The 19270-nt window shown below is 41.6% G+C and overlaps 1 protein-coding gene across 1 annotated transcript in view; it reads right to left on the minus strand.

Annotated features, from left to right (window-relative positions):
* Positions 1–243: 243 nt before the first annotated feature.
* INO80C (INO80 complex subunit C) overlaps positions 244–19270 on the minus strand; it is a gene marked incomplete at its 5' end in the record, with an annotated part of 51751 nt that continues 32724 nt past the window's right edge. The window contains 3 exons of the mRNA XM_019479154.2: positions 244–4651; positions 11898–11965; positions 13957–14068. Of these exons, the coding sequence (XP_019334699.1) occupies positions 4520–4651; positions 11898–11965; positions 13957–14068 (312 nt within the window). The remainder of the gene's footprint in view (positions 4652–11897; positions 11966–13956; positions 14069–19270) is intronic.

A 19270-nucleotide genomic window follows, 5' to 3' on the forward strand; every position in this document is an offset into this window, starting at 1 on the left:
GCAGGTGGGACTTCTGGTCACAAGATGGCGACCAGGGAGCGGGGCACCTGTCTAGGGGTGGGGCTACTCATGCAGCCCTCGACAGCTTGCCCAAACTCGGTAAGTGACCCTCTGTCCGAAATAATTGCCTGCCTTTGTTATATTCCCTGTTGAACTAATGGCAGGTTTAAGAGAGGTGAATAACTAAGATGTTGCAGTTAATGGTCAAATGAATGAGAGAATAATTTATCTAGAAAGAGAAGCTTGGCAACAATAAGCAATTGTTTATTGCTTTTGAGTACAGTTAATACATAGATCTTACTGATTTCAAGCTACTGCATTAAGGAAGGCAATGTTCCATACTTAAAATGCATAATCTCAGGTCATGAACCTTATTCATTTACATAAGCAATATTTACTAGTAGTTTAAATGCAGTTTATTAGTTATTAGTAGGTCTCCCAAGAGATTACAGCTATTGCAGTTTGTAGACTGTGATTTACAATACTGTAATCATCTGAAAGTACTGGATTTGGCAAGCTCCTCAGATAATAAAAAGCCAAGTCAAGCAATACTTATAGATGCCAACTGGACTTAAAATGCTTTTTTGTACATGAAAATATATTGCTGTATTTGAGCCCACCCACTTTTCAGCAGGCGAAGAAAAGTGACTTGTAATCAAAATACACACACTAAAAGGAGAAAAAATAAAAAAGGATTTCTGTGAATTTTAGTATTTATGGTATCATCATCTTGGTGTGATTGAAGTGTTCTGAGGTAATGTTCAGATTGCTTGACTAGGTCTCCTTCTACAAACAGCATGAAGCCAAATCCTTTCAGGATCTGACAGGAAATCTGTGAACGACCTCCCTTCTGTGCTGTGTCTCAAAAGAAAATGGCCTATTCTCTGAATATGCAAACCGTATGCAAAAAAAATGCAAATACTAAGAAGCCTCAAAACACGTTTGCAAATTCTCAAGTGATAAATGCTTTGCACTTTAATTTATTAGTAATTATTCATTTCTCCTTCAGGAAAGTGATTTAATCAGATGGGGGATTGAACATTTCTATTAATAACAGAATGAATGGGGCCTAGTTGGTCACCTTTCCTTTGCTATTCTTCATTTTTAAATGTCCTACTTCCTCCTTGTACCCTTGAGTAATTGAGAGTTTTGATGCTTTTAGGTGTGTTCCCTTGCTGCTTCTATGTCCTCGGAAAACTCTTGTTCAGTGGTTCCCTGGGGGGTCCCCATCCCTGGGCCATAGTGAGAAGGGTGCTCTGACCGCGGACCTCGAAGATATGTTCTATACCACACACCTATAGTAACTGTACCTTACTTCAAACCAAAAGCCTGGTAAGCAGAACAATAGCTAGTAGGTCACATAGTAGTATGGAAACATAGAGTCTTAATTTCTAGTAGACAGGTAGACAGTCATTTCTCCTCAAAGAGGAATAAGAACAAAGTTCTGAAGATGAATCCATGGGAGTTGAGGGTGCTTAGCAACTTGTGCTATTAGGTTATCAGAGAAATAACCAGGAAAATGCTACAGCAAGGTGATATAATAGAGCCAAGTCCTGTAAATATACTTGACACTGACGTGGTCTGTATCAGTGACTGACAGCCCTTCTTGGCCACACACTGAAATGACCCAACTTGGGTCTGAAGTTAGTTGGCACTAGGACCCATCTACTACTGCTGCTTCTCACCATGGCACAGAAGATTCTCCTACTGCCAAAGCCTGAACTCCATGGGTTAGATTCGCTGGCTCCACAGGCTAGATCCAACTTGCAAGGAACCCCTGGGTTGCCAACCTCTGGTCTATTATCATTAATAACAAGGGATAACTATTTCATAGAAAGACAATAATAGGATTGTGGCCTGTCAATTTTATACATATGAATACATTATTAGGCAAAATCCATTTTCTGAATGAAATTCCCATTCAGTGAAAAATAAGGGACCATGTCAATGTTTTCTTTTTCAAACTCCTTTCTGGTTCTGGATTCTCGATCCAATTTAACTATAAAGTTTTTTTATTTATAAGGGTGAATATTCTTTTTGGTCTTCATTTCCCTTAAAGTAGCCCACAAAAATACATTAAAAAAAACTGCTTCCCAGTCACATATATCAGCTCTTGGTTTGTTTGCATTTGAGTAGATATAATTATGTAGTTAATCCTCAATCCTGCTGTTGCTGAAGCTAAGAGAAGCAGTAGCAGGTCCCTATATTAAAGACAAAAGAATCCAGCAAATTGAATAACAGGTACTGGGCACAGAAAAGATCTACTAGTCCAGCTTCCTGCAATTTCAAGTATATTTTGGATACAACACCTAATAAATTGACTTTGTTCAGCTTAATGTTGCATATCTCACAGAAATGGCTTCCACCACTTCCTGTCTTGACTACAACTTTGACTGTAAACCACTAGAAATCATGAAAACAGAAGCAATAGCCAATGAAGTGAAGGAATGAAGCCTTGAGGAAGTGGGGAATAAAAAAAGAAGCTAACAATCACCAAAAAGACATAATGGGTTCAGAGAGGAGCTTTGGGGGTAAGGTGGGGGCAGTGAAAAAGGTAGATCTCTGAATCTTAAAATGCATTTATCAGTCGTTTCCATTCCTCCAGGAATGACTTGCATTCTGAAAAAATGCTATTTAATGTACCCAAATACAGTAGAAACTCTGAAACAAATCTGATTATAATTAATCAAAGAAGGAGACACTTTGTGATACCATGCATAACTGTAGGGAATCACATGAACAGCATTCCTGAGAGTAATTGTATGTAATAGCATTCCCTAATGGGTTCATTCCAAGATAATTTTAAAAATACTTGTAGGAGCCAATAAACTGTGGTTAACTCCAATTTCCTGAGCTGCTGTCTGGTTATTTGCAGCAATACTGATTGGAGTACTATGTTTTCTTTTCATATCAGAGTTCAACCTATCTCAGATGCATTTTTAGTATTTAAGTTAAAAAACCCTTCTAAAGCCCACATGCAAAGGGAATCTGCCTATGGTGTTTATGGGCCTCAAGAGAGATATTGTCGTAATATTCTCCGTTGCCTGCAAACAGTTGTGGCACTGTCTGTTATCCAGGGCTTTGGGGGATCTACTGTAAGCATGTCAGAGATGTTTAAAACTTGTTTTTGTGAGTATTAGATCATAAAAAATAGGCATTAAATCCTAGATTTATTTAGTAAATGTAATATGTCCCATTACTGCCTACCTTGTTCAGGAGTTGGAAGTAAGTCAATATTCATTTCACCTTGAATATTCATTTTTTCAGTAGAGGCATTTATGTGGTAACTAACACTTGTATAGGACAGTGTATTCAAAACACGTTGTAAACATTAACTTAGCCGCACTGTGTCCCTGTGAGATAAGAAACTTAAATTAGGTTATCCCCATTTCACAATGAGGAAGGCAAGGCAGGTGAAATGATGTACCAAGGATCACAAAGGAAGTCAGTAGCAGGGTTGGGATTAGACTAGAGCTACTACACTTGGCCATTACAGTACAGTGACTCAGTTTTTCTTTAACCTGAGCATTACAATTCATGAAGGACCACATCCAAAAAAGGGGCTTGGGTGGAGTAACATTGAGATTTTTTGCCTTACTTTTGGGAATGGTGTTCACCAACCCAGGGTCAATGTCCAAAGCTCCTTGTTCTTTCTGTGCAGAGCTAGGATTGGAATTCACAGCAGGAAGCAGCTAAAGAAGCCAGGCAATAGGAGATACTAGAGAGGGGTGCAGTTAATATCCCATCTGTCAACTGGATTCAGAAATTTCAAACTCAGGCCTGTAGGCTGGCACCTCTGTGAAGTGGGTATTTACAGCTGGGAACTGTAACAGGGCCTCTCTAATTACCATTACAGGGGAGAAGGGTCAGAGCCATTTAAGGGAGGGGTATCACAAGATCCAGCTCATGGAGCCCCATCATCCATCCTCTAGTGATACCTCTGGGTCCAGAGTTGACCCACATGGTGTGCACCCTAGCTGCTCCAGGAATGGTAGTGTGTGCAGATGAGTTTCTATATTACAAAACAACTTTCCTGTTGGCACTTAGACAAAGCACTTCTTCAAAATGCTTCATATACATTCATCAGTTCATCCCCACAATGGTACTCAGAAGTACTTTACCCATTCTGCAGATAGGGGAAAATGGGAACCCACAGTTTGTGGCCCCTCCAGAGCCACAAAGGGAGTTTGAGGCATGTTTGGACTCAGTTCCTGGTCCCAGGTCCTGTACAAAACTCATTCCTTCACACCCTCACCTAAAGTCGCATTGAAATCAGCGGCATAACTTGTGTTGACTTTTCTGGGGCCAGAACTGGATCCTGTTTACAAGTCGGTAAGCCAGAAAATATAATCGTTTATCAAAATGAAGATCAAATATTCTTTTCAATCCACATTTCAATAGTAGCCACTTTCAAATAAATATGAAACACATTGGTTAAAACCCTAACCCCACGGTCTCAGCTGAGATGCTGAATCTTATCCCTATTCATGATGAATCATTCAGTAACATTTTTGAAGTTTTAGGAAACTATACTTGTTGCTTTTCTTAGAGCCAGGTAACCTGTAACAACGTCTGAAGGCAGCATGCGAATGTAGGCAAATTCTTCAATGGTACTGAATCTCAGCTTGCTCTGTGGGTCTGTGTAATTGGCCTGGGAAAGAAACAAGAAGACACTAAAGAAAATCTCAGTAAATGTCAAACAAAATCTTGCCCCAGTCCAGAAAACTGCCTAATAGTTGATAAATTAAAATGCAAAAAAACTAGGCATTCTTGCTAGTGGCATTTTTGGGCTCCTCTTAACAAAGTTAGTCATTCCTCTTTTTCCACTTCGCATGTTCAAGCTTAGAGGAAGAAAACAGATTCCTGTAAACTGTTGGATCCAAATGTATTAAATGTATCAGTGGGCACAACTTACTTCATTCCAATCAATCAAGAGCAAAGGAAACTGCAGCAGCTCCTTAAAGTCACCCTAGCAACTGTGTGCCTGTTGTCCTCCTCTACAAGGCAGTTCTCCAAAGAATGGGGTTGTTGCCAATAAATGACCCTAGAAGAGGATGAATTACAGCTGCCTTGTTTGCCCTGTATGCCAGCTTCCCTGCCTGTGTAGAACTGCAGCATTTAAAATGGTTTCTGGAACAAACAACATTCCCAGCCCTCAGTTCTGTGACTAAACTGATAAGGAACTTGAGCATTTTGCACTGCTGATTTCAGCTTTCAGCCTTGTGGCATGGCCATGTGACACAACTAACCTTGGCCTTGCTCATCCTTTGCTATATTAGGATGTACCCCATCACCCTTCCCTCCCTGTTACCACAGAAACCTTGAATGTACGAGAGGTAGGGTACCCACCACACCAGGCTAGGTTGGGGCAAATCACTCTCCATGGTATCTTCTCTCTGTTAAGCCCACACAGCAGAAACTGCTGGTGCTGTTGTTAGTTTTATCCTGTGGAGACCCTACTAGTGCTCTCAGCCCTTCCCTGTCAGCTTTCCCTAACAAGGGATTTAAAAGTTGGTCAGGTTGCAAGTGCAAGTAAAATAATACACAGTAAGCCTTTCCTGGGAGCAAATCTGCTCCCAACAGCTCCAGGCTCCCAACAGCTCCAGGCTCCCCTGGGGTGCTAGCCCGGGAGCTGGCAGGGAGCATGGGGCTGGTTCCCATGTGCACAGGGCCAGGAGAGCTCTGCCAGCTGCAGCAGCAGCTGTCTCCTTGCACCATGCACATCAGGAGGTATCCTGATGTGCAGGGGGCTAGGAGACAGACCCCTGCACATGGGGACAAGGCCCATGTGCAGCAGGGCTTCCCTTAGCAGCTGGGGCCTGGCCAGGAGCTGTCCTGCTTCTGGGGTAGCTCTCAGGCAGCTCTGGACTGAGTGAGGATTTCCCCTGCAGTAAAGCGCTTCATGTAGATGCACTCATGGAGGGCCATATTTATCAGTGGTATAATGCGAAGGGTGTCTATAGTGCACAGGGCATCTATTTGTAATTGCATCACAGTTCTTTACGTCTAATACAGGACTCTAAAGAAAGTCTAAGCAGAATGATTAATAACTACAGGTGCAGTACTCTAGTTGTGAGTTTCTGATTCATGACTACTTAGTGTATTTCATAAATACCTTTGTTTAAAAAATTGTGACCTGGAGAGGATAGTTCACCATTCTAATTCATCATCCCTGACCTTATGGTAAGGCATTACCATATACTGCATGGAAACTAGCATCTAATGATTATTAAATAAATTGTGCTAGAAGCAATCATAAAATTAAAACTTCACCAAATATTTCAGATGCAATTAAAACAGATAAAAGTACAGTTATGCAATTTTGTAAGAAAAAATGTTCCCTGCATGTTATAAACTAAATCAAAAGCTGCAGGTACTTTATTATGCTTGAAATATTTGTAATTATCTTGGTCTGTTTCTATAGCAATGAGGCTGATACCCTTTTTAAAAAACAGGCAGAGAAGTTCAAGCAACTGAATAAATGTTTTATTTGCTTTAGATTACTTTGTTTTGATACTAATATAATCAAAAGCCCATCTTGCCAGCTTCTACAGAATAGACTGCATCTAAAATGCAAATACTGTGTGTAAACAAGCTTTTTTGAAGTTTAGAGGTGACTGCATTAAAAATATAAGATGGTTGCCCCTCAGGGCTAAGGACAGACATTCAAAAAGCCTGAGCCTGAATTGATTCAATCTTTGCAGGTTAGTCTAACCTGGCTAGGCTGAACTGGTTTGTAACTCTACAGTCATTCCCTCTGGACTGAAGAAATGCAGGTATATGCCTGCAGTGGCTCAGGCTAGAAGCTGCAGGGGTGCCAGAGCAGCCCTCCCTTCCCTTTCATAGTGCTGATCTGAGGGGGCCGTAGCTAGGTCCTAGCAGGATGCTCTGATTAGGGAGGGGTGTAAACCCCCACCCTGGCCTGCACTGTCCCAGGCTTTTCTCTGCTTGCTGTTCAAGTGGTGGGAGTGTTGCCAGTCCTCAACCCTTAGCTAGCACTCTGAGGCAAAGGGTATGTGTGCAGTGCAGTGCATGCATCTGTTGACGATACTGAGCTTTTCAATCTTCCTCTCCCTGCTTCTTCATACTATCTGCAAACCTGACAGGGCTGCAAACCAGCAAGGGGCTGATAAAACTAGTAGAGGCCTGATAACACAGTGTTTATCAGCCCATTGGTAAAACAAAAGCTTCTCTCATTAGTTCAGGCTCTTCTTAAACAGCTTTTACCAAGGAAGGAATGGAAGGACATTACCAGCTGACCTGTTGATTAGCTCCAAAAAGCCCTAAGTGGACATTGTTCTGTCTGCCTCTCCCTGTGAAATCGGAGACACAAACACCTCTTAGAATTAGCTAGCATGCCTAGGGTTCATGGGGCTGGGGTCTGTGCTGTGGGAGATGGGAGTGAGGGAGGGAGGGTGGATCTCTGCTTGAGCAGTGAGCAGCATGGGAAGCCAGGCAGATGCTGCTGTGCCTGCAGTCTCCAACAGAGCTCTGGTTAGGGAGGAGATAGACAGGGACAGCCTGTTCTCTGGAGCAGGGAGCCCAGCCCAGGGCTGCAAAGCATCAGGGATGCTGGGGGACTCTGGTTTAACTTAAACCAGGAAGGGGTCTGGGATAGACATTGCATAAACCAGTTTGACCCAAATCAGTTAAGTCTGATATTACATTCACCAGATATATCTTAAACCAGTTTCAGCCATTTTGAAACTGGTTTATGTGCACTGAACTTATGTTCTGTTACAGGTTTAAACCAGTTTCTTATCACTTAAACCAGCTTATGTGTAATGTCTGTCCCTACCCTAAGGGATTTGATTCCCCCTATCACCCCACAGAAAGAGACTTAACAGAATTTGGAACTATGTATTTAAGACAACAAAATGATGACCGCATCAAAATGCAAGTTAGATGATATTATTATTCCTTGCATGAGTTATATCAAATAAATATTCTTGGGGAATGTTGTATTCTTAACAGGAACTGTTTGTTCATGGAAATGCTACTGAATTTCTCACAGGGGTTTAGGGGAGAAAGTTTTTGTATTTGGTTTTTAAATATTTTGGTAACCCTGGCATTACCTTTTTAAGAAAGTGATTCTGTAAGTAAATCTAGTGCTTCTTATGAAATAGTTTTAGCTCAGCAATTTAAAGACCATATTGTCTTTGTTATCTTAATAAGAAAGATGGTTATGTGTGATTTTTTAAAACATCTTCCAAAGAAACCTCCCAGCCATAAGCAAAATAAAAAATTTGTCTCACAGTAATTTGTCTCTCTTCTGCAGATGGAAAATTAGAAAAACTGAGAGTAAAAAGGGAAGAAAATTAGAGCATGCTGAAAGCAGCCTTTAAAATTACAGAGATTATTTGTATCATCCTGGAAAAGTTACATTTCTGCAGCTCAGTGATGGAGGTTGGGGGAGTAGAGGTAGGAGTCTGCTGGCGTCAAGAGAACTTTACCTTGCTTCCTTATGACCTGGCTAGCTAAAATTTAACGTATCTTTACAAAGTAGTTAGAAACATCAGCAGCCTGTTTAGTCAATATTTCTGGCTAATTCTGATGATGATCAAGGGTTAGTGGGGAAGAGCTACAGCTCTTTGAGATGCTGCAGTAGGTAAGGGCCTCTGCTATTAATCCCCGCAACCCTCAGACAGCACTCCTCCATAAAATTGGACTCTTTATCCAAATGCACGAGGCTAGACATATTACTGTAATCCAAACAGCACCTAGAATGGCTGCTGCTAACACCTGCAGAGCAACTGTAAGGGGAGGAGATATGAAATAGATGCTCGACTCCACCTGTGATTGCAGCTTTACTGCTAAAATGTGTCAATGTTGCTAGATGCTCACCACCCTCCCCTTATTGTCTGCTTCATCCATGCATTAGGTCCCTTGTCTGAGGTAGATGGAAAGATCTATGGGCTAAAGGCTTTCTTCTTTATTACTTGGTACCATAGTACAACCGAAAACTGGTCAGGGAACTGACATGCTACTGTAACAAAATAAGTTAACTAGCAGTATAAATATGAAAGTATTCCTGGCTGAAGGCAAGTAATTTCATGGGGGTGAGGGAAGAGGAAAGAGGTATGTGTAATGCTTTGTGCTGGGTGGAAAGTGCATGGTTGGACCAATAGTCTAATCCCCTCTCTAGCTTCAAGGTTAACCATTGCTCAAAGAACTGTGCTAGGAATATACCATTTCCCTCCATCTATAAAGTATTTAAGCAAAATCAATGTAAAAAAATAAGGCTGTACAGTCAAGAAATGCCAGTGCTAAGGTTATTTATAAATCCTCTCTGCATGTCCATGATCAAGTACCCTTTTTCTGCAACAGGATCCCTGGCTCATTCAGTGAATAGAATGGATGGGTGCTGCTTGTAGGCCTTGCTAGGGTATTGATTTAATACAAACATTGATCAATACATTTACAACTCATATAAAAGCTTTGCTAGATCCTTGACCAAAGCAGGCCTCACTGAAGGCTGACCTTTCACTCTCCCAAGGCTTAGCCTGGAATGTCCCTATAAGACCCTTGGTAAAGTTGATGGTTAAGGATACTGCCAGAGAGTCTAGAAAACATGATAATGACAAGAGGTATGAGGATAATGGTAACTAAAGATGTTTGTTTGCTATGTAATTGTATGACATGTTTAAAATGTTGGTCTGTTCATCAGGGTGCCTCTTGGGGTAACAAGGAACAATGGTCATAAACTGACAGAGAGCAGATTTAAGCTAGACATCAGGAAGAACTTAGTCACAGTAAGGGTGGCCAGAATTTGGAATGGGCTTCCAAGGGAGGTGGTGCTCTCCCCTACCTTGGGGGTCTTTAAGAAAAAGCTGGATAGGCATCTGGCTGGGGTCATCTGACCCCAGCATTCCTTCCTGCCCAGGGCAGGGGGTCAGACTCGATGATCTGTTGAGGTCCCTTCTGACCCTAGCATCTATGAATCATCTATGAAAAAAATTGTTTTGATTCTCCATATGAGAGAGAGAGACTGGAAACTTTTGGAACTTTTGCTTCAGATCTAGGGGATAACAATATGTGAGTTTTGCCTGTGTCTTACCACCAGATCTGGGGTTAAAAACTTCTAGCTTCTTGGACATGAATGTTAGGGAGTTGGTGTTTTGTAGGTAATAAACCTGTCTGAGTTTTTTGCCACTGAATGAATCTTTAGTCATTCTTTAGGGTCTCAAAGAGGGACACACTGCCTGCGGCAGCACAGACAACGCCCTGAAAAAAGCGTTCACTACACTGACTAAGAGAAGGGAGGACAACAGCGCCCACATAATTAGCAGGTGTTCAAAAATTTGTTTTCTCCTCATTGTTCAGTGCGTGGCCTCAGCCTGTATTCAAGCTATTCAAACCTTGCTCTGAAGATTTAATTATTTATTTTCTAATTAGTTTTCCTATGATGCTCATTACTTGAATGGTTCACTGATGTTAATCACATTTACTTGCATACAATGCACATGCTCTTTCCCAAAAACTACCCCTCCAAGACTGGGGTCCATGTTTTAAAGTAGGAAGTGGATTCCTACACTAGAATGGAAACATGGGGCACTGTTAACGGTTGCAAGGGGATGGCTGTGTGCTGGGCTCTGGCTGCATGCAAGAGGGGCAGAGTGCTGCTCAGCCACCCAACTCTCCTTGCAAACACCACAGCTCAGGATTTAATCCTGCGCTGCTGCCACCAAACTGGGCCACTGCTTAGTCACAAGCTGCTGCCAACTTACCAGCAGCTGTGACAGTGGTAAGGATAAGCTGACTCTCAACTTCTAAGGATGTTCTGTACATACCAACATACACACCACATTTTCTTGCATATCAACCACATATGCCTTGTTTTCGAAAGGCAGAATGACAGGAAAAAAAGATTTTTTTTCCAGAATCATGGCTGAATTGAATACTGCACAGAGCAGGGACAGAGTCTACCCTTCAGTGTCACTCTGCACTGAACTCGACGCTAAATGTTCTGAAGACACTTAATGGATTAGGTCCCTCCAGGAACTTAAATACAGTTTTGGTGACATCCTGGCTGCTGACAAGATTTGTAGCTCCCTACTCTAACTCATGGTGCTTAGAGCGACCCCCTGGACCCAACAGATGTTCACTATTGGGTTGGGGAAGGTGGGGGATTGAGCTCTACTTTGAGTTGATCCAGGAGTAGGCAAGGTGAGGGGGCTTCAATCTACTTGCCCTCGTCTCCAACTCAAGCTGGGTAAACCCCAGCCTGCAGCTTCTTCCCCCTCCCTTCTTCCCCTTCCTTCTTGCAGACAGCACTGGGGGTGGGGCTGGGCTGCATCAGCCCAGCCCTGATTGCACACAGGGACAGACAGAAGTTAATAAAGGTGCTCTGCTTTTGAGCACCTTCATCTGAACCCTCATTACATGAGGGTTAATTTGGCATATGATTGGGCATTTTTAAAGTCCTCTGCAGCCACGCACTTCTGTCAGGGCATGGCTGTAGAGCACTTTCAAGAAATTGATTGTGCGACAAACATCACTTCTCAGCACCCTACATGTCCACTCTGAACCGTGACAGTTTAGATGGGAGTCAGGAGTCTAAGTGCTCAAACTAGACCACTTCCAACCATGTACAGAAGCCCAAATATTGGAGACTCAGGGACTCTGCTGTCCCAAGTGGTGATACTGAATGAATTTGGATGCCTAAGGGTTTTTGCAGGCTCAGGAACAGGTCCTGTCTGGACCATTTTTCTAAAAACAGATGTCTGTCTTCTACTTATATCCCATCTAGGCACCTATGGGACCAATCTGGATTTTGCCCTTAATCTGTTTAGGCATATTCTAATGGGGCCTGACTAAACTGAGTAACGCTGTTAACAGTCTTTCCTTTGTGTTGTGAGAAATGAGATGGCAATTGTAGACAACAAAAAAATACTTACAGGAAGTCCTGAAATGTCAGAGTATTTCTTGGCTGGTTTAAAGGAAGGAGGAGCATCAATATTAAAATCTAGAGATATGCCAAAAAGAGAAGGGAAGAAAAGGTTACCTCCTTGCTTGCCAGTGTGATTCCAGTAAGCTAAACTTGTTAAAAACACACTTGAGGAGATAACAGACATAGATATAAAACATTGACTTTAAATGTGTTAAACTAAAAGTACCAGGACAAAGATGCATTAAGCAGAATTTATCCCTGAAAAGCTTTTAACCTGTTATACTACGCTAAGGCCCTGATCCCATTCACCTAACCAGCAAGTACAGAACTGGCCCCTAAATAAAGAAAAATGCTAGAAGGCTATTTCTATTACATAGCAAACATATTACTTACAAGCGAGTCTTAATGACAGCTTCCCTTGAGGTTAAAGATATTCACAAAAATTGCCATTTGTTATGCCTGCCATAGGTTAAGACCAACAAATGTTGCTCAAGACTGACACTCTGAAATAGCATAATCCAGAAAAGCAAAGTAATCTTTTAAATCAGATAAATCTTTAAGCATGTACCACTTTAAGCCTGGTCAATGACCTAGAAAATTCTCAACATTTAAATTTAATTCTGGAAATTGCTATTCTTTGGCTTCCCTTAGACATAAATAGTAACTGCTTTTATATGCAAACAGCCTTTCAGACATATCCTTGTTTGCATCAGTAGTTAAATTCCCAATTCTGTAACGTATTGGTATCTATAAAATATCTTTCATATAGTAAGTTTCCTCCCCCCAACAACATGCACGAGATTTCCTCCCCACAATGAGAATTTATGGCTGAAGCATTCCAATTTAGGAGATCAGATCTTTTAATCATGGTGTGCATTTTAAGACTATAATTTAAAAGGTATTAATGCTTCAGGCAGCTGTTTTTTTAGACATGCAATTACATTTGTTTCTACATTTGCTTTTTTTTTTTGGAGTGGAAATGACACTATACAAGGATTGTCAGTTATAACAGCCAGGAAAAGAGTTGTCTAAATTTTATTCCAAACAGTCATGTCTAAAATAATTTTAAAAATGACAAGTTATATTTATATGAAGCACGGGGTCTGACGTATACATGGGTGTGCACTCCAGTGTGCTTACTCAGTTCTTATAGACTACTGGAGTAAAAACCAAGGGCCCATTTCTCTGATTCTGGCTCTTGCTTATGCTGAGTAAAGTCACTTACTGAGTAGACTACGGGAATGTGTACATCATGCCAACCAGTGCTAGTGATCATTAACATGAAAATACACCCACCCTTCCATTTTATTTACAAGGAAATATTGTATGGCTTTTTTGGTGCCCCACACAGAGGCCATTCTGAGGTTCCAAATACTACAATGTGCTTTTTAGAGCTGCCCCAGGCACATCCAACACTGCTTCAATAGCAACTGTATTACATATTTTCAGCATTCCGCATGCACAAGCAGGGGATGTTTCCAGGATGGGGCTTCCTAGCATGGCACAGACACTACCTATGCTGGTTTGAAAGTAACAGATCTGGGTTTGCCACAGCAGCATAGAGCTCAGCCTGAGAGACAAAACCCACCTGAGAATCTGGGTATATATACTCTCACAATTAGCCTGTACTGAACTTCATGCTGCAGCACTTGCACAGCTAGCAAACTTGGGCTAGAAAGTTTAAAGGTAGCTGGCGTATATCTATACAAGCTGAAGTCATTAAAGTGACAGGTATGTTTATACATACCAGTAGGGGCTATCTGTAAAGTAGGTTGTTACTCAGCCTAAGCAAAAGTGACAAAATCTTGACCTGAATAAGCCATTTAGGACTAGGTTTTAATATCCTTGCATCCTTCTCATCTCTCTCAGACAAACTTTCCAACACTTTTTCAAGTAACTCCATTTGGTGGTGATAGTGGGGCCAAGCTATTCTGAATGAATCACTGGAATCTGTTCAACTGGGTTACTGCATGCATAGATGCAACAATTTTACGTTCATTTTAAAGAAAGTTATTTGTGTGGATTTTATTGTTTATAAATACATGCAAAACATCTAAGCAGCTTACAGCTAGGATCATTTAGTTGCCATGGTAATGCCCTTTCAGAAGCAAGAATTTGTTTTAGGTTCTTCCAAGTTCTGTTCTTCTTGCCAGCTGCTGCTCCACCAATGCCAGAGTGCTAGAATTAAAATGTGGTGTTTAGAGAAAAAATACATATTATTTCAAAATATGACATTTTTATTTCAGAAAAATATGAGACATGCTTCATCTTGTCATGAACTATTTGTTCTCCTCACTTAATCAGTAAGCTACTACACTGTATACTTTACTCTTGGTTGCAGGGAAAATAAAGCTTTTTTTGGACTGTGTCAAAACTACTATGTTTGGGATTAGCTGAAGGAAATGAAAATCTGCTTTTTACTTGGAAACAGAAAAATCAATATGGTTAGCATGAGTCTGAGATGACCAGATTCAGTACTCATGCACCTTCCATTATATTAAAACGTATTAGTGTGGGGATGTATCTAAAATTGTGATTGCTTGTCTAAATTCTCTGTCCTTTAGATTGCATGTACAAAATTACACGTGAAGCTGTGTCTCTTGTAAGTTTAAAGTGATTGTGAAAACAAAACCGACCTTACAAAATGTAATCAATGCTATGAGAAGCTTTCTGGAAATCTTATTTTTCTTTCAGATGGAAAGAGACAGAAGAATATAAAAAGAGTAATAGAATGTTGTGCTAGCAAGGCTAGTTTGCATTTTGAAAGCTGTACTAAAGAAAGGCTTGCTACACTTATAATGGTAATTTCAGTTATCAAATGTGACTGCTATGAAGTAATTTATTTATGTCCATCTAGAAGCAGAGGATCCACAACATACTGTACTATTTCTAATGATCAAAGGACACAGCTTCTCAGTTTTACCTCTGAAAAGAAAATGTTTTTACAACTGGAGAGGTGGTGTTATCTTGCTTAATAATTGCTACCTGCCACATGAGCCTTATCAAAATTCTCACAAAGTTCTGCAAATGTATTTTTGCTGCAATTTATTTTATAAATTAGTGTGTAAAGTGTATGAGAACCAGAGGAGGTGGAAATGATAAAGGAATGAGATTTGTCATGAAAAGATTTTCTGCGGAGTTAACTGCACTCTCGGAGGATACTTGTGAGCCAGTGAGATATAGCAACTTTTTTCACAATGAATATCCAGTAGGAAAAATACATGGAGCATTTTACTATAAAACTAACACCTCTGTAACAGAGATAACATTGTCAGAAAGATACTGTTGATTTAAAGGATGGAAATAGATGTGTTTTCATGTTTCAGAATCACAATATGTATTTCCCTCTCCGTGCTGCAAACTTAAGGCATGTATTTTTATGATTGCTGTCACTTAGGACCAACGAGAAGACCTGGATAACTTCACTAGGCTATGAAGCACACCCCAAATTTTGTTGCTATTTTGAATCCTGTTTTCTCCGTCCAACAATTTTTGGAATGGTCAGTTTTAGTAAATTTCATGGCACACATGCAAGACAACCCCCCACCCCCTCACAATGAATACCAGTTTATGCAGTTTTCATTAAAACAACATACAGAGATTCAAAGAAAAACCTTACTCCCATAATCCAAATGTGATTTCCACCCTCCCTCTCCCCTTTCAACCATGTGGTAGGCTGTATCTGATAATTCAGTTGTCTTTTTTTCTGCATGGTGGGAGAGGTAGAAATAAACAATGTATGAAATAAAAACTCCACCAAATTAAATATGGTTTATACCCATTTTCAGGATTTCACAGAGTTCTCTGATCAAATTGTTAATTTGCTTACCTATAGCAAAATTAGAAATGACATATTACTCTGAAGAATTATGGTTTCTAATTAAAAGGAACAACAGAAACATGCTGTACTAGATTTGAATATTTGGCTGTTCAAAAAATTTAAAAATATCTGCAAGAAGCACCTAGGGAATGTCATGTAAGAGGCACCATGAATATTTGCTGACAATTCAGCTAAAAACTGCTGTACAAAAAGAGCTTTAAAGTAGTGAAATAAGGATGTGTGTACATGACACCAGTACAGTGCTCTGTAGACAGGGCCTGAGCTAGCTTGAATACAGGAAGCAAACAGGAATCAGCATAGCCATAGTAGTAGAGTGCTCATTGGCCTTGATAAGAGGCGGGGTATGTGACACAGGCAGGAGCACATATCTCCATGTGGCACTACATTATGCATTGTAGACATGCCCTAAGATCATAGGCTTTATCTGTTTAAAGTACAAAGCTGTATAACTTCAGTTTTGGCTTTGGATGCCTATACCTGTATGAGGTCCCTCAAAAGCTGATGAGTTCTTCTGAGCTGCACAACCCAACCCAGGGCCTAAAGCACTTAACTATTTCTTGTAAGGGTGCCACCAAACTATTGGCTTTGGCTGTAGACAGACATAACAATTAAACACTTTTGAAACTTTAAAAAAAGCCAGCATACATATATACAGGTAAGATAAAATGCTCCAAAGAGTGACAATAATGTATCTGAAGGGAGCAGGTACTATTTTGTACCACTTTGTTCTACCTTATACTGGTATGGTAGGTGGATTACCTGGAACTCCACAATGCAGCACTCTTATCCCTTCCTCCTGTTACGTCTCAGCTCTGTGTTCTTGGGCAACCCTGGCACAGGATGCAGTCTGTCTGACTCACAAAGGACTCACACCCCCCCTCCCTTCCCTCCTCTACCTAAACGAAACTGATTAAGATGCAGTGAGAGATGCACCTAAGACCCTCACCAGATAAGGGTGACAAGAGTGAATCAACTGCCCTAGGTCTCATTTACATCCGAGATGGAACCAGATGACCATTCATTTACATGAGAGATGGAAAACAGAAAGCCTGAAGCAGAGACTGCAGTGAATTCTGGGACCAGAGAAGCAGGAGAGCGCTGCATGATGGGGAATCTGTGCTTCCAATGTTAATCAACCCATGTTCACACACACCCAGCTCAGCATTTATCAGACCAGTTCTAATCTGGATTTGCTAAGGACTTTTCTCCCCCCAGACACACACACACCTCTAAGTTTAATAGGCATCTCGGGCCGTACATTCCCCGGTCCCACTATGGGAGGCCTATTTAAACTTGATTGACTAAAACTCGGTTGCCGGGTTAGGGAATGCTGAGGCAAGAGACCGAGTCAGAGGGGGTATGGGCAACATTTGAACAATGGTTAAGGGTTCATCACAGCATTCAGCCTGCTGGAGCCCTAATCCCATGTGTTGTCATATCTTTCCCGAGACGACTGGTGGGAGTCCTCTCCGCAAAAGGTTATGAGCACCCCAATAATTGCTTTAAGTCTGTTAAAAGACTATAGTAAGATCTGGAAAAGTCATGCTAAGCTGAGGCTTGTGCACAACAAGTAAAAATCCAAAATCCTGATGCTGCAAGCTATCTATTGTTCCTGAAGAAACCATGAGATATCCCATCAGTATATCTGCCATCCATAGGAATTTCAAGCTGGCTCCCAAGTATTTGGGTTACTCCCTAATCTTAAGTGTTTCCTGATTATCAATCAGTTTCCTGAGATGGTCCAAACCAGATAACCCCTTGTCAATAGAAAAGACAATGATTTACACTACTGAGGGCGCTTTGAAGCAGCTGAACTGAGGGTATAAAAATCTGTAAGTGTGTGTGCTGCAAAAAAAGAAGCAGCAGGAGGAAAGGAGAAGGAGAGGAAAAGGAAAGAAGAAGAAAACTCCTGTGCTGACACCATCCCCTGTCATTCTTAGGACGCTGGAAGAACAGATCATCTCTCTCTTCAAGGATTGTGCTACGGACTGTGCCTGTCAGCTTTGCAGCCTGAGTACTGTGGACTAGGTGAGATTACAGCGTTCTCTCTCTTCTTTCTAGGCATAAACTTCTGAACCTGAACTGTATTAGTTAAGCTTGAGCTAAGTTTCCCCAAATACTTAGTGAAACCAGGGTAGTATTGTCATTGTTTGTGTTTGTTTTTCTTTTGCATGTCTATTACTACCAGTACTATTATATATTTCATATGCTTAGCAATAAATAACTTTTATAGTCAAACTGGTAGTAATTGGGTATATTTTTCCTTCTCTGCTTCTCTTTCCTCCCGTGCTCTGCAGCAATGCTTCTTTTACCTATGCTAAAGATCCCTGTGAAGCCCAAATTATTGTGGGGTCTGCTCATCAAGAGGCCAAAGATTGGGACGTGCTGAGTTTGAAACACATAAGGGGATCAGCTTGTACAGGCTGATTGACCCAGTTTGACTCAGACGTGCCCTTATGAACTGAATGCTGGCCCATGAGGGTGTCAGCTGGACACCCAGCCGGATTCAGAGGGATTCTGTTTACCTGTGTGCTTGTGTCTGACTGCAGTTTATTGTTGCTCTTATGAACTGATTCTTGGCGTATGAGGGTGTCAGCCTGTCCATGCTGATCAGCCCGGCCAGGTCAGGCGTGTCACGTTAATTTGTGTGTGTTTGTGTGTATGACTGATTTGGTGACTGGAGGAACCCAGTCCCATTGAGATTGAGTCCTGCAAGATAGCTCCATTGGGGGTGAGGGCTTGCAGAAGGGAGAAATACAGCTCCGTATAGTAACACAAGCAGGACACTGACAGAATCACCAAGACCCTAGAAACTATCCCTAATAAATGAGCACACCCCAAAGTAATGGGCAAATTTGGTAACACTCCCCATAGTCCCCCTGCACCCTGGCCTCTGCTGCTGCTCCCTCACTCCCCCTGCTGCTGTCCCTGGAGCTAGAAAGCTCTATACTCACACTTCCAGAAACAGGATTTCTGTTCTCTAGCCCCAATCATAGATTCATAGTTTCATAGATGTTAGGGTCAGAAGGGACCTCAATAGATCATCGAGTCCGACCACCTGCATAAGCAGGAAAGAGTGCTGGGTCTAGATGACCCCAGCTAGATACTCATCTAACCTCCTCTTGAAGACCCCCAGGGTAGGGGAGAGCACCACCTCCCTTGGGAGCCCGTTCCAGACCTTGGCCACTCAAACTGTGAAGAAGTTCTTCCTAATGTCCAATCTAAATCTGCTCTCTGCTAGCTTGTGGCCATTGTTTCTTTTAACCCCCGGGGGCGCCTTGGTGAATAAATACTCACCAATTCCCTTCTGTGCCCCCGTAATGAACGGAATTGGTGAGTATTTATTCACCATTTATTCACCAATCCTGCAGGTAGGGGATAGGAGAGCCTCTGGTCTCCGAGTTGCAGCTTGGGGAGAGCAGAGGCAGAGGGCACAGGAGAGCGATCATTGATAAGGGAGTGGGAGGGAGCAGTATAGCCACAGCTCCCAGGAGAGGGAGGCTGCAGAGCAACAACAGTGCTGTAGGGAGAGGGGAGCT

The sequence above is a fragment of the Alligator mississippiensis genome, chromosome 5, assembly GCF_030867095.1.
Source record: "Alligator mississippiensis isolate rAllMis1 chromosome 5, rAllMis1, whole genome shotgun sequence".
Classification (NCBI taxonomy): domain Eukaryota; kingdom Metazoa; phylum Chordata; order Crocodylia; family Alligatoridae; genus Alligator; species Alligator mississippiensis.